The 14,876-nt window shown below is 55.9% G+C and overlaps 1 protein-coding gene across 1 annotated transcript in view; it reads right to left on the bottom strand.

Moving 5' to 3' along the window:
• Positions 1-402: 402 nt before the first annotated feature.
• The window catches only part of ANXA11 (annexin A11), a 41,576-nt gene continuing 27,102 nt past the window's right edge, over positions 403-14,876 (bottom strand). Inside the window, exons 4-15 of the mRNA XM_045878202.3 lie at positions 14,133-14,522; positions 12,512-12,599; positions 12,186-12,280; positions 11,318-11,431; positions 9,235-9,325; positions 8,751-8,830; positions 8,575-8,631; positions 6,167-6,260; positions 4,439-4,534; positions 3,185-3,243; positions 2,865-2,987; positions 403-1,228 (exon numbers count right to left, since the gene is read on the bottom strand). Coding sequence (XP_045734158.1) covers positions 1,169-1,228; positions 2,865-2,987; positions 3,185-3,243; positions 4,439-4,534; positions 6,167-6,260; positions 8,575-8,631; positions 8,751-8,830; positions 9,235-9,325; positions 11,318-11,431; positions 12,186-12,280; positions 12,512-12,599; positions 14,133-14,522 — 1,347 coding nt within the window. The 3' untranslated portion in view covers positions 403-1,168. The remainder of the gene's footprint in view (positions 1,229-2,864; positions 2,988-3,184; positions 3,244-4,438; positions 4,535-6,166; positions 6,261-8,574; positions 8,632-8,750; positions 8,831-9,234; positions 9,326-11,317; positions 11,432-12,185; positions 12,281-12,511; positions 12,600-14,132; positions 14,523-14,876) is intronic.

Here is a 14,876-nt window from a genome sequence, read left to right as displayed (position 1 = left end):
GGCACCAGTCTTGTGCCTCTCTGGGTTGTCCCCACCCTCCTCTCCAGCATCCAGCCATGAGGCCTACCCCAGGAGTCATGCATATGCCCTCCTGCCCGTGCCTCTTCTTCAGGACCCGGATGAAGGACTGCACTCTTCCTACCTCATCCTTGGTGGACTATATACCACGCCCGCATCTGAGCAAAATCCTCACACCTCTTTAGCATCTGGGTCCCGAGCATGGATTTCAGGAACCTCCCTTCTCATTCCTTACAACCGGGCTACCGTAAATGACCTATGCTCAGAGTTTCCTGAGCGTAAGTTTCTACTTAAAGTCACATAAATTTTCACTGGATATTAAGGCCAGAACCCTGAGCTACAGGCAGGATCATGAGGCAAAAGAAAACAAACTGGCACCAGGGAAACATTTCCAAAATGTTCCAGAGCTGGCTGACTTTAATTTAGAAAGTTTTTGGCTATTGACATTCAGGTTTAAGGCACATTCCAAGTTACAAGAAACCCTGTCACTGGCAGGGAGCTGACTTTGTTCTCATGGTTTTGCATGGAAGAAGGAACAGATGACTTTCTGGCCTTTTCCTTCTTCTTTTTTCTTTCCTAAGAAAACTCTAAGGAGTGAAGTGAGTTTGGCAATAACAAAGCTGAGGACACATTCTCACCAGACGCTAAGATTACTGTTAAAGGTCTTCCCTTTTACTCCTTACTGAGAACACGGCGCTCCCCCGCCAACCTCTCACCCAAAATGTGTATGCAGCAAAGACTTGTATGCATCTGTCTGGCAAGGACTATCAAAAAAAGGTGTCTCCAAATAAAGATATAAAATTACATGACTAATAGGAAGCCAACAGTCTCAGCCACAAGCCAAAGGGACTGACTGCATGAGTCAAGGAATAAAACATCTACTTTAGCAGCAAGCGGCCATGAGGGCTGGCGGGGGGGATAGGCACCCTGAGAGAGGGACCCAGGTCCTACAGCACGAGCACTATGTGCGGAGCAGGAGAGGAGGGCGGAGGTGGAGGATGGGCCAAGGCTCTACTGACGGACGGGCTGCACTGGGACACCTGGGGGGCTCTTCTGTGGATTTGTTAGAAACAGATGGACATTCTTTTGACCTTTTCCTGGCATCGCTGTTGCTGGCAGGTGGACAGAAGTGTGAGCCACCAGTCACAGCTCAGTCGTTGCCACCACAGATCTTCAGCAGAATCTTCTGATAATCCCCCGAAGTGTCTCCCTGGTCACAGAAACAAGGAAAACATCAGTGAAGGGAGCCGTGGCCAGTTGTGGCCTCCTAACCTCCTGATTTTCCAAGGGGGGCACTCCCCACCACGCTGGCCCCAGGGTCGGGGAGGCCCACGCACACGGCGTCACGGCGCCCCTAACTCAGCGCGGAGCGTGCAGTTCAGCCTCCCCAAGCCCTTGCTGAAAAGAAGACAGCTGCACTCACCCCAATGATCAAAGCCAGAATTTGAAAAATAAATAAACATGCAAAATTTAAAACAGCCCTCCAAGCCCCGAACTCAGGGCTAACTCGTGGTGGTCTTTTCTCAGTGCGTCTTCATTGTGCTGGACTGAGGCTGCACGTGATGCCATACGACATGCGCTCTGGGGCGTAGTCTACTGTGACAGGAGCGTCCGTGCACGGCACTGTCATCATCTGGGCATCCCAGCTCACCCCGACCTCTCCTCCTCCTGACTCTGTCACATCCCATCAGAAGTGCAGAGTGCACGTAGCTTCTTTTAAAATATACATATTTTAAATATTATTTTTTATTTACTTATTTTTTAAGAAAGCTCTATGCCCAACGTGGGGCTTGAACTCATGACTCCAAGATCAAGAGTCGCATGCCCTACCGACCGAGCCGGCCATGAGCCCGATGCTTAGCTAACATCTGACCATTTCCTCCCACCATGGCCGTCCCCGGGGGCAAGGCCTGTAGCTTCTTCCAGCAGCCCACGGGCCCACGGGCCCACGGAAGCCACTTCGTGAATAACCACAAATCCTCTGCGATGAACAGCAGCAGTTTTATAGCCAGAAAATGGAGATGAGCTGTTCTCCGTGAGAGGCCCAACATGAAATCTGAGGGAGCCAGAAATCAGAAGCTGGTTGTGGTGACTCCAGTTTCAAGGCTCACACAGGCTCAGAACCTAACAGAGGAATTCCTTCTGTCATGCCGGCCCCGGTGCACGGGGGCAAAAGCGAAGCTAGCGCTTCTGAGACACGCATGTGACACCGGGTGCCTGACAAGGACCGCCTCGCTCAAGACTTCCCGAACTCCTGGGGGGACTACTGTTACCCTGGTCTTGGGGATGATGGCACTGGGGTTCAGGGAGGGTAAGGAAGTTGCTCAAGGTCACACACAGTCAGCAAGTGAGAAGAGCCAGACTGGACTGCAGGCCGAATGACCCCAGAGCCCTGGCGCCCAGGTGCTTCCAGGGCTGTCTCTGCCATGCGGCCAGGTGACAGAAGGACTCATCACCTCGGGACGGGAGTCCTCACCAAAAGGTCACAGACTCACAGGGTGACCGGGTACCAAGGTGGGGAGGCCCTGTATTTTCTCTGAGGCTGGTGTTAGGACTCCCCCTCCCCTCCTTTACTGAGCAGCAGGGGTGGTGGGTGCTGGGGACGTAGGGTGGGGGGCGCCAGCAGGGTCAACACCCAGCCTGCCCTCAGGAGCTTCTAAGAGTCTGGGGGCAAATGGACAAACCAGGAGAAGTTGAGGAGAGCAAGTACGAAGCCCACAGGCAAGACGCCTGCGCACGGCAGGGGCCAAGGCGGCCAGAGTTCCGAGCAGGGAGGTACAGGGGACAAGGGGGTGGCCAGGGAGGCCCGCAGGAGGCAGCCTGCTCATCCCCCCCGAGGGCCGTACCGAGATGTCGTGGTACAGCGACTTGCCGTACAGCCGCTTATATTCCATTCTGATGTCCAGGAGGTCGATCTCACTGCGAGACACCATGATGCGAATCAGAGTCCGGTCCTTCGTTCCCACTCCCTGAAGAGAGTCCACCAAGGGCATGAGCAATGGGCCTCCTTACTGTCCCACCTTCCCGCCCATGGGCCCTCTGCCCTCTTGGCTGAGGGGTGGCTCTCCTTGCACCTTCTGCCCTGAGCAAGGGTGGGGTCACAGGTCAGGCTGAGACACCCACCCCCCATCCCCTGCCCAGATCCCTGCACGTGGGAGGCACATACCCTCATGGCCTTGTTGAGCCTTTCAGCAAAGAAGGCTGGAGTGTTCTTGAGACATTTCACTAGGAGAGAGAAACAGTGTGACTCCATCTGCAGAAAACTCTCAGTCCAAGGGGCCACAGAGAAGAGAACAAGTGTCCTTGTGAGAGGCCGCATGGGACACATCCACCTTCCTCTCCTCGTTCTCCTCCAAGCTCAATTATCTGTGATCCTGGCTCTGGCTCTTTGGAATAGAAACATGCCGGACCCCAACCTCGACCTCCTTCCGGGCAACAGTGTGGTGAAAGGAGCCATGTAGGTTAGAAATCTGGCTGCTCCAGTGCATGGGGCAACCTAGCGGCTGTGAGCCTCATGGAGGAAGGATGGCTGAGTGGCATGAGTGTCTCAAGGCCATGATCCCTGTGTCATGGGGACATGCGGGGAAATGGGGAGGACCCGCCATCTGCCCCGGCCAGAAGGCTCCAAGAAAAGCACAGTGTGGGATGCCTGGGTGGCTCAGTCGTTAAGCGTCTGCCTTCGGCTCAGGTCCTGATCACAGGGTCCTGGGATCGAGCCCCACATCGGGCTCCCTGCTCCGCGGGAAGCCTGCTTCTCTCTCCCCTTCTCCCTGTGTGTGTGTGCTCTCTAGTTCTCACTCTCTCTCACATAAATAAATAAGTCAGAAAGAAAGAAAAGAAAGAAAGGAAAGAAAGGAAAGAAGGAAAGAAAGAAAAGCACAGCTCAAGACGGGCAGACGGTGCCTTCCCCACAGGGTACGGAGAGGCTGCGAGGCCTGAGCAGGCGGGCGGCCGTGGGGCGGGGCGGGCCCTGCTGCAGAGGGGGCGGGCCCTGCGAGAGGCGCCCCACGTAGCCGGGAGCGAAGCCAGCCTTCCTGAGCAAGGGCCTGTTCTGCTGTTGCAAGTAAAAATCTTTCCACGTGTTTCCATCACACACATCTGACAAGTGCCTGCAGGGATGTATTTTTAGAGGAAACTTGGCAGGATGTGAGTCATCTTCCTCCGGGAGAGCAGCTGGTCGCTCTCCCACCAGTGCCCACACGGCAGCTCCCTGCCCCAGAGCTGCGCCTGAAATACAAACAGCACCCCGCCAGGGCGGTTGGAGGTACGGCTATGCCGTGCGCCGGGAAGCAGGCTGCTTTCCCACCATTTGGGCACAGGATTTAGCAATCCTGGATCATGTGCTCGCCACTAGCCCACAGCCAGAGAAGGGGGAGCAGCCCCGGGTGGGCCGGCGGCTGGGCGGGCCCGGGACGCCTACCCACGGCCAGCATGCCCTGCTCCAGGTCCCCGGACATCTCCCGGCAGATGCTCTTCTCGACGTCTCGGCCTGTCATCCGCTGATACTCGTTGAAAACTAGTGGAAAGAGAGAAGAGATAAATAACGAACTAAATTCTGTCCCCACAAAGTCATATGGTGACGTCCTAACCCCCAGTACACCCCTGAACGTAACCATATTTGGATGTACAGCCTTTAAAGAAGCGATTAAGTTAAAACGAGGCCCTTAGCGTGGGCCCTAATCCAATCTGACCAGTGGCCCTGTAAGAAGAGATCTGGACACACAAGGAAACACCAGGGATGCCCACACGGAGGAGAGAGCATTTTAGAACATGGCAAGAAGCTGGCCATCTGCAGGCCAAGGAGAGAGGCCTCAGAAGAAACCAACCCGCTGACACTTTGGTCTTGGACTTCCAGCCCCCAGGACGGTGAGAAAATGAGTATCTGTCACGTAAGTCACTCAGTCTGTGGTATTTTGCTGTGGCCGCCCGAGCAAATGAACACAGAGCCTTGCCAGAGCCTGCCTCTCCCCTCAGCTTGCGGTACCCCAGGCGGCCCCACTGACCGGGCCCACCCACCCTGCTGTCAAGTCAGGCAGGCTCTTCACCCCACAACACGCGTGCACCTCGCTCCCATCAGCTCATGGCTCACCCGAGTCATACCTTACTACCCCACCCAGCACCCCTCCACTCACACTGACAGAATTTTCGCTCTCTTCTCAAATCCCTTCACTTCCGGTCCATGCCCACGTTCCTTCTCCATCATTTCATGTGTCTGTCTTGTCTCTCAGCGGGACGATGAGCTAACACCTGTCCGGCCCCACAGCCTACCCGAGGACACGCTGAGCACCCACGGCACTGGGACTCCAGGCTCCTAGAGAGGCAGGTGGCCCAGTGGAGACCCACGTGCCAACTCTAGCTCTGGCCTTAGTGAGTGCACAGAACAGGGGCCTGGGTGTTCACTCAGGCCCCCACCGTGTTGCTAAGTGTGGCTGTCATTCTCAGTCCTACCCGGCCCCCCCCAGGGCCTTTGCACTTGGCAGCTCTGTCATGTTTTTAACTCAGATGTCATGACCTCAGCAAGGACCACCCCAAGCACCATCCCTGACCCTTGCACCACTCCCTATCCCTGTTGCCAACTTTATTGTCTGTCACTAAAGGATTTACCAGCTGGTACCGATTTCACTTAATTTTTGTTTACTGCCTGTCTCCCAGAACAAGAACGTGAGCCTCAGAACAGCAATGACTCCATAATCCTGTGCTCTGCTGCTTCCCCACGCCCACTCCGGGACCTGGCCCATGGCAGGAGCTTGTTTTATAGACTCTGAATGAATGAGTAAACAATGTACTTTTGTACACTGTATGATCAATTGTTACGCTGATTTTTGTATGCCACGCTTTGGAAAGCATCGGATCAGGTGCTCTTGAAGGCTCTCTCAGCTCTAATTTCCACATTCCAGTGTATAAAGACACCTGCCAGCAGGAGGCTGCCATTTCTCTCACCTCTTCCTTTGCTTTCCTCCAGAACCAGATGCATGCAGAAACACCGGAAACCCGCTGCTAAGATCTTTTATATCGCCACCAGGGGGCTCTTTTAAGGAAGAGTAAGCCCTATGGAGTGGGACTGCCAAGTGTTCCTGCTAGCTGTCTCCCCTTCGTACCTTGTCTGCCCTCATCTATCTGGCCCTAGGGAGGCCTGGGACCGCCTTACCTGCCACCAGGTGGGCCCGGCTCCGGGAGCACAGAATTGCGTTGAACTTGGACTCGTCTGTTCCCAGGCGGTTCTCCCCGGCTGCATATAGCTCCTGGGCAGAGGGGAAGACGGGCATGCAGTGCAAGCCTCACCCCGCAGCCTGGGCCCAGGTCACCTAGGACCAGTGCAGGCCCACTGGGGAAGGAAATGGGGGCGGGGCCCTGGCTGTGCTCCATGCACTGTGCAGAACTAGACACCATCCACTCGTCGTCTCACCGGGCAACAGAGGATTCTAAGGCAGGCTGGCGGGCGGGGGGCGGGGGCAGGGCACTCAGGACCAGGAGAACCAAGGCCAGCTGAGGCCGGGACAGGCAAGGGACAGCTTTAACCCCAGCAAGGGAGCAGCGTACAACAGGGACAACAGAACAAGGGCTGGGCTGGAGTCCTAGCTCTGCTGCCAACTTGCCACGGGGCTCCAGGCAGGCCACCGGCCCTCATGGAGCCTCACTTCCTCACCTCTGAAATGCGAAGGTCAGATGAGATGTGGGGTCACAAACCTGAAAGCCCAAAGGGATTAGCTGGGCAACTTAAATGAGGGGAACAGGCCAGTTGTGAGGCCAGAGGGTGGTGGGGACAAAGGGTAAGCACGCAGAGGGGCGATCACTTCTCAGCACCTGCTGGGGACTTTAATAGAGGAGAACGAACCCACAGTTGCCAGAAATCCAGAGTTCTATATGAAATTCTCAATCTTTATAAGCAGTTTCCCTATCTGTAAGGGGGAACACTAAATATTATGGCAATAAATACTATGACAATGAACAGATTGCAATTTTGAGTGTGGGACTGTATGTGGCAGGCACTTTCCCTGTGTTTCCCTGTGTATACCATAATAATGTTTGCAAAAGGGCAGAATTTGCACTTCCCTGTTAAATTTTTGCAAGTTTGCACCCAAATATTTGCCAATTTGCAACCCCCCATGCCGGATGGCCCAGAAACACTCTCCAGGCCTCAGGTAGTGGCTCTGGGATCTCAAGGCACCGACGGCCAGGGGAGGAGGGCAGCCACCAGGGGCTCAGAGACCCCACAGGTCAAGGTGAGGCAGGAACAGATCCATAACTAAGAAGACACAGAAGTGGGCACAAAAAAACCTTGAAAGTGAGGCAGCTTCTGCCTCGGCCAGGGAATGGCCAGGCCTGTCTGACAGGAAAGTGGGAACAGGAAAATTCCCACTGCAGCAACAGAGCTGGGAGCCTGGGTGTGCCCAGCCCTGAGTGCAGAAATGGGAGTGCATGTCTCAAGCCAGGGGAGATGTTAAGGCAGACCCTGAAGGAGGACATCTGGGGTGCAGCCGGGATACATAGAACAAGCCAGGAGTCTGGGCCCTTATCCAGTCCCTGCCTCCAGGTTCCTCCAGGCACAAGGGTCAGCCTCTCTGAGACCCGTTTCCACATCTGGAAAGGACATGGACCAGACCAGAGAGCAGCTGTCTTCCAGCCCTACAAAGAGGCCCCTCCACAGAGGTCCTCTTCCGCCTGACGGACAGCAGACAGAAGGGGATCGCTGGCAGCTCCTGGGGAGTGCCAGGCTGGGGGTGGCAGGGGCGACAAAGGGGGAGAGAGGCCTAGCCAGCTCCATCCCACTAGAAAGCTGCGGCTCTCTCCAGCCACAACTGCTGTGATCCGAGTTCATCCGTGGGAAACCCAAGCTCCTCTAGAGAGGTGCTCAAACGACCTGACGGACAGAGGGAATGGGAGAGAACTTCGCCGTCTGTCTACAGTCATGCCCGGCTGCAGAATTCCAAGGCTGCACAACTAATGTGACAGCTGGTTTCTAGGCTCCAACCTTCAAAAGCATTAACAGGCAAGTGGAGGGCGCCTGGGTGGCTCAGTTGGTTAAACGACTGCCTTCGGCTCAGGTCATGATCCTGGAGTCCTAGAATCGAGTCCCGCATCGGGCTCCCTGCTCAGCGGGGAGTCTGCTTCTCCCTCTGACCTTCCCCCCTCTCATGTGCTTTCTCTCATTCTCTCTCTCTCAAATAAATAAATAAAATCTTTAAAAAAAAAAACAAAACAGACAAGTGGAAAGTCTGCCTGTCCGCAAACACAATGACATATGCAACCGACCACAGGAAGAGGACCAGGTCACATGAAATCCCACACCCATCATGACCTACCAACTCCTGTCATATTTGATTGTCTCCCAGGTTCGCGCCAAGGGCGGGATCAGAAGCCTACAGAGGCGGGGGGACACTCAAGGTCTCACAGGTGATAAGCAGCAGAGCCCACCCGAGACTCACAGCATCTGGAACCCGCTCCTTATCCATCGCTCTTTCCACCTCAGAGCTCCTCCCTCATGGAGCAAGAAGAAAGTGGGGGGCGCCCCCTGACTCTGGAAGCCCAGCTGGGGCACCTGGCCATCACACCCACCTGGGCGTCTCTCTGGACCAGTGTCATGTCCACATTGGTGCTTTCATCCCGGTTTCCCTGAAAGGAAGCAGGAGGTACGGTCAAGGCCGCTGCCTACAGTTGCGTACATCCCCCGTCCCTGTGCCCTTTCCACCTCTCTCTGCTCTGAGCCCCGAGCTCTGTTGTGGGAAAGGTACCTGAGACAGAGAGATGAGGAGCCGCTGGAAGTGCCCCGACGTGTCGCTTCGGATGGCCTCCTCCAGGGTCTTTTTGAATTCTGAAAGGGAGACACAGGGAAGGCCCACCCTGCAGCCACAGTCAGCAGCAGACACCAGCAAGAGAAGGGCCCAGGAGTCCTGGGTACAACGAGACAGGTGGTCCACACGGCCCTCCAGGGTCACGGGGCTGTGACCTCCAGGCCGACCTGCCGTCTGTCAGGCTCGGCCCAAACCGCACCCTAGAGGCTCTCCCTCCTACCCCTCCCTTACCTCAGTCACCTGCCCTGAGTGCAAACAGCGGGCAGGGCTGGGTCTTGGATCAAAGCCCCACGTGTTGGCGGCGGGGCAGGGGATGAGGCGATAAGAAGTCCAGGAAGGTCTAAGAGGCCGTGGGAGAGGGTGTGGCCAAGGCCCAGCAAGCACAGGAGTCTGTGGAGGGTTGAGGGGCGGGCGCCAGCCTAACCTGTTTTGTAGGCTCTGCTTAATTCCCGGATGTGCTCGTTGCTGCGGGAGGCGAAGATCTCGATCAGGCAGGCTTCGTCAGTGCCAGCTCCCTAAGGTGGCAGAGAGCACAAACCACAAGCTTGTCACAGCTCCCTCTCCGGCACCCAGGGAAGAGAGCAGGGGCCCTGTGCCCCACGGCACCAGTCCCAACAGTAGCAGCCACCAGCACAGGCCCACGCCCCGCTGGGGCCGCCTGAGGCAGCCAAGCTCCCTGCCACCGCCCCAGGCCCCGAAAAGTCCCAGGTCATGACAGTGACATGGTGATGAACAGAGGTCACATAAAGGACCATGCTCATTCCCCCACCAGGAAACTGAGCGTCAGAGAGGTGTAGTGACTTGTCCAAGGCCACACAGTAAATGGTGGGTTGAGATGTGGACCCAGATCTGTTTTATTCCAAGCTCAGCTCATGAACGAGACAAGACACAACTGAAAAATGTGTATAAAGCAAGAGTAGACATGTGGACAGAGGACAGTCCTGGACTGGATTGTGGAGCATCTGAAGACATCTAGAAGAGGCGGCACCAACGAGGCCGAGAGAGAGAGAGAGAGAGAGAGAGAGAGAGAGAGAGAGAGAGGAGCACGTCAGGGGCGGGGAAAAGGCCGAGGACACAGGCAGCGGCCTGGCTGTTGGGCGGGCTTGAATCTGGGCCTGCTGCTTATTAGCTGTGTGACCTCGGGCGCCCTTCTTCACCTCTCTGTGCCTTAGGTTCCTTGCGCATCAAATGGGAGCACCGCTAACACCTACTACCTCCTGCAAAGTGCTGAGGGTTAAATGTTACGAACGTGAAGCACTTAGAACAGTGCCAGTCACGTGGGAAGCACGGCACAGGGGAGCTGTTTTCATGATGAGCACAACTGCAATTCCTCAGAGCTTGCAAAGAGCTTCTGCTAGCCACCGAGTTCAGTGTTCACCACAGGCCACAAGAAAGGGCGTCCGCAGTCCCATTTTACACTTGCTCAAGGACACATGGCTCGTCAGTGACAGGTGACCCCAGCCCCGTGTGGTTTCCCATACTCCACAACTGCCACCACCTCGTGAAGCCGGCTGGGGGCGGCAGCTGGGCCAGGCAGAGGCCTGGGGGCCGCTCCTGGGTGCTGTCCCCAGCTGCTTCCTGACCCCTCCCTAGAAGAAGGCGGGTCTGAGGATCTCAGCGGGGTCCTCTCCCCCCTCCAGGCTCCATACTGAATTCTCTGCCTCTCCTCTTGTGGGCAGGAAGAGTCATTGTGCCTATCAAGCCTCTGAAAAATGATAGATTCCTTCTGGAGCACCTGTTCAATTCACAAGGATGTCCCCCTTCTGTGGGAGCTGCCCCCTCCCCAACCATGGGATACCTGTTGTGGGTCTTGGGAGCCATGAGACTTTGGAATGCAGACAACACTCCCTTTGGTCACAAGTGACTTGACCAGGGGCGGAAAGTAAACCCCAAGTAGGCCAGAGTCTGCTCCTATTTGGAATTTGGACTAAGGGACAGTTGGTCTTTTCTGTGGCTGAATCTCTGAGAGGTAAATGGAGTGGAGTCAACAGGGATCCTCTGCCCCCGGCAGATGAAGACTGAAGGGGGCACTTGGGAAGCAGCAGAGACAAGAGAAATCCTGCCTGGGTCCCTGCCCTTCCTCAAGCCGGGCAGCTCACCTTTACCCTCATAACCAAATCTGCACCTGTTTCCCTTAAACCCCTCAAGAGTGTTTCTGTCATTTGCTCACGCAGAGTCCTAAATGAAGGAGGATGATACCACCCGAGGCCTCTGCCCCGTTCCTACCATCATGTCACCACCAGCTCTACTACCCCGCTGCCACCATGCTGTTAAGATGGACTCAGATGCCCCCGATGATGAATGACACCTGTTTTGCCTCTTGGGGAGTCACCAGAAGTCACCCTTTCTACAGCACTTGGACTCCAACCCGAGAGGATCCAGGAACCACACTGACAACGGCAGCTAATGAACGGATTCAGCCCCACCGTGCAGTCCAGGCCTTTCCCTGGCCTGTGTGTCCATGTGAGCAAAGGAACACACACACACACACACAAACATGTACACACCTTGATGGCTTCCTTTATTTCATAAACATCGAAGAGGACCGGGGTCTTCATGAGAGCCAAGATTGTCTTCTCAAAGTTTCCTGACAGTTCAGATTTCAGATCTTTGATCAAATCCTGATCGAATATTCAAAGAGACAAACAAACCTATTTTGAGAATGCACACGAGGTGACTAATAGGGACAACATCCCAGATCTGAGGACCAGCAGCATCTGCATCAGCCAGGGCCTGGCAGAAAAGCCAAATCTCAGCCAGCCCAGACCTGCAGAGCTGGAGCTTGCAATTCAATCAGCTGCCCAGGGGACCCACATTCAAGCTGGAGAAGCACTGGGCCAGAAAACCAGTCTATTCAACTTACCCAGTGTTTACCTAAGATTCAAAAGCCCAGAACTTCAAAATACATCCCCATGCATTTGTGCAGAACTGCAAGCCTTTTCCTTCAAAGCTCCTCTCCCAGCTACACCTCCTAGGGTGGTCGTGAAGAGGGCAGGGATTAGCAGCCTGGGTCCCCAGGAGGAAAAACCGGCCCAGTGGGAGCTAAAGGGAAATAACCTGTCCATGGTCTCTGTGAGTCATGGCAGAGCCAGGGCTAGAACCCAGACCTCTGGGTGCCTCTCATCAAACCTCAGTGCCCTGCGGACTTTTGGAGTTCCCCCTCGCAGCATCCTTCTGTTCTAGAAGATGCCATCAGCTGAGAGGTCACTGCTGGGTGGGCAGCAGAAAATGCCCTAATAGGCCTTACTGCCCACCCAGGAGATCTAGGCTCACCTGGCACCAAAGAAAAGCAGGGGTGAGTGGGGCTGTGCTAGAGGCTATGCCTCAGTTCAGTGGGGACCAGGCCTCCCTTCCCTGCCACCCTCCCCCACTCACCTTCCCATAAGCAGTCTTGAAGGACAGGAGGATCTGCTGCCGCTGCTTGTTGGAGCGACTCCCCAGGCAGTTGATGATGGCCTGCTCGTCGGTCCCTGGCGGAAGAAGAGGTGGATGTGGGCAGGGCTGGGGTCATGGGGATGCTCTGCACTGGAGACTTCCCTGGCCTGGGCTCTTCCATTCTCCTGGGCATCCCAAATGCACCCCCACATCTACCTCCTCTTCCACCACCACCACGGGGACCGGGTTCCCTCCTCCCAGCAACCCCGCACGGAGCTGGCGAGTCAGGGGGGCAGTTAGGACCCGAGCCACCCAGGCTTCCTCACCAAAGCCTTTCATAGCTTTCCGCAGGACCTCGGCATCTCGCAAGGGGTCAAAACCAGGAGCATCTGTGATGGTGCCTCGGTTTCCAAACTGCTCGGACAAACAGACTCACGTAAGATGCTGTATCCCCCAAATGCAAGACTTCCCCGCCCCAGACTCTGAAAGTGACCTTTTTTACTACAAGTTGGGGTACCGGAAGGAGCCCGTAATCAGTAACTGAGTGAGCCTACTGTGATCATTAGATATCCTCATGTCCTGGTGCTGAGGCTTCTGCCTGGCTCCCGTGGCTAGAAGCCCGTCTCTAGCTGAGTCCTGATGCTAAAAATCCGCCCTATGCCCAGGTCCTCCAGGACGGGGCCTGGGTTCCTGATGGGGGGGCAGCCCTGGGAAGCTCACTGCCATAGCACACGTGAGCACGTATTAGGGCCCTCCTGAAAGGGTCTGGGTAGTCCATGGAGCACCTCGGTGCAAACGAGAGAAAGACGTTCCCTGCAGAAATGCCGGTGTCCGGCCCTTACCATGGTACACACCGCCTCCCTACTTCCCGGACTCTGCTTTTCCTAGCACTGTTCTCTAGGCTCTCAGACCTGCTTGCCGGCCGGATCCCTTCCTGACACTGACAGCTGCACCACCCAGCAAACAAATCTTCCTTCCTAAGTGGTCTCCTGGTGGCTTACCTTCTGGGGCTGGTGCACCACCGGTTTTAACAGGGTTAAGAAGAGAAGCGCGGAGAAGGGATGAAGGGGAAGGCAGAGGGAAGATGGAGACTAGGGCAGGGGTAGGGGAGTGTGGGGGCAGGGAGGAGAGGGACCCTCCGTCTAATAATAGTAGTCAAGCACATACCACCAGCCCTGTGCTTGGCTGGTTTGGCCACGTAACCATGACAATGAATTCTAGGCACTGCAAACACGAAATGCTCTCCAAAATGAGCCAAGAGCAGCCCCGGAGGAACTGCCAACAATCTTTCCCTAGCCAAAGGAGGTTTTAAGAACCCTCTAAGACCAGCCTGAGAGGCACCTCGGGGGACTGAAGACTAAGCCCTGTTGGGCACAAGGCTTGAGGCTAGGGGCCCAGACCGTTCCTACAAAGCACAGAGCCCAGGCAGTAAATGACACAGGAGGAATGATGAGTACCCTGGGATGTTCAGATCCAACTCGCACACAGAACATCTAACCAAGCTGCGAGAAACAGGGCAGCTCCCCAAGGTCTTTAAGAATAGAAACGGGGGGGGGGGCACCTGGGTGGCTCAGTTGGTTAAGCGACTGCCTTCGGCTCAGGTCATGATCCTGGAGTCCCTGGATCGAGTACCGCATCGGGCTCCCTGCTCGGCAGGGAGCCTGCTTCTCCCTCTGACCCTCCCCCCTCTCATGTGCTCTCTCTCTCTCATTCTCTCTGTCTCAAATAAATAAATAAAATCTTAAAAAAAAAAAAAAAAGAATACAAACTGGGGGTGGGGAGTGTGAGAGAAAACAACACCGTTAAAACAAGAAGCTATAAATGGAGGACAGAGCCCTTCTCCATCCGCTGCACCCTCCCTGGCCTAGCTGGCAGAGGACACTGGGCCACGAGCCTCAGGCCTCTGGCACCCAAGCCTGGACAAAGGGCAACGGGACGGGCACTCACCTGGGCTGGAGGCACAGCAGGGGTGACGGTCCCAGACCCCAGGTATCCTGGGTAGCTTGGCACTGGCTGCTGCTGCCCAGGAGGTGGCATGGGCGTCTGCCCAGGGTAGGTCATTGGCGGCTGTCCGGGGTAGGGCCCCGGGGGCTGCTGGCCAGGGGGCGGCATGGGCTGGCCTGGCACAGGGGCCCCTGGGTAGGGCGGATATGAAGGCATCCCGGAGGGCGGGTTTCCTCCAGGGGGCGGATACATTCCATATGGCGGAACAGGCTGCTGGGCAGAAGGGGGCTGCCCAAAACCCCCAGGTGGAATGGGAGGGTAACCACCCCCGGGGGCCCCAGGGTACAGGTTTGGCACGTTGGCTCCTCCGAATGTCCCAGACATGTTGGACGCCTGAAAAGTCCACAAAGCAAGCATAAGATGAACGGCCCCCTGAGGAGGATGGCCACACCCTGTCCATCCATCCTTCCCTGGCCTGAGCCCGGCAGCGCTCAGAGCTCAGAGTCCGAGCACCCCTGGCTTCTCAGCGAGGTCCAGCCTGACCACCCAACTTGAAACTACTGTCCCCCATCCCCTCTACCTGTCCTCCTGAGCCCTTTATCTGCTCTTATTTACTCTAACACCACACAGTTTACTTATGGTGACCGTCTGTCATCCCAGGAGCTTCAGGGCTGAGATTTCTATGTGTTGTATTCACATAACCCCGGTGCCTAGAACAAGCCTGGCACAAATGAGACTGCGCATGGC

Source organism: Mirounga angustirostris, unplaced genomic scaffold (genome assembly GCF_029215605.1).
Source record: "Mirounga angustirostris isolate CCGP_5_RB_7025 unplaced genomic scaffold, mMirAng1.0.hap1 SCAF_6, whole genome shotgun sequence".
Classification (NCBI taxonomy): Eukaryota; Metazoa; Chordata; class Mammalia; order Carnivora; family Phocidae; genus Mirounga; species Mirounga angustirostris.
Note: the sequence above shows the minus strand (reverse complement) of the source record. Positions and strands in the feature narration are given on the sequence as shown.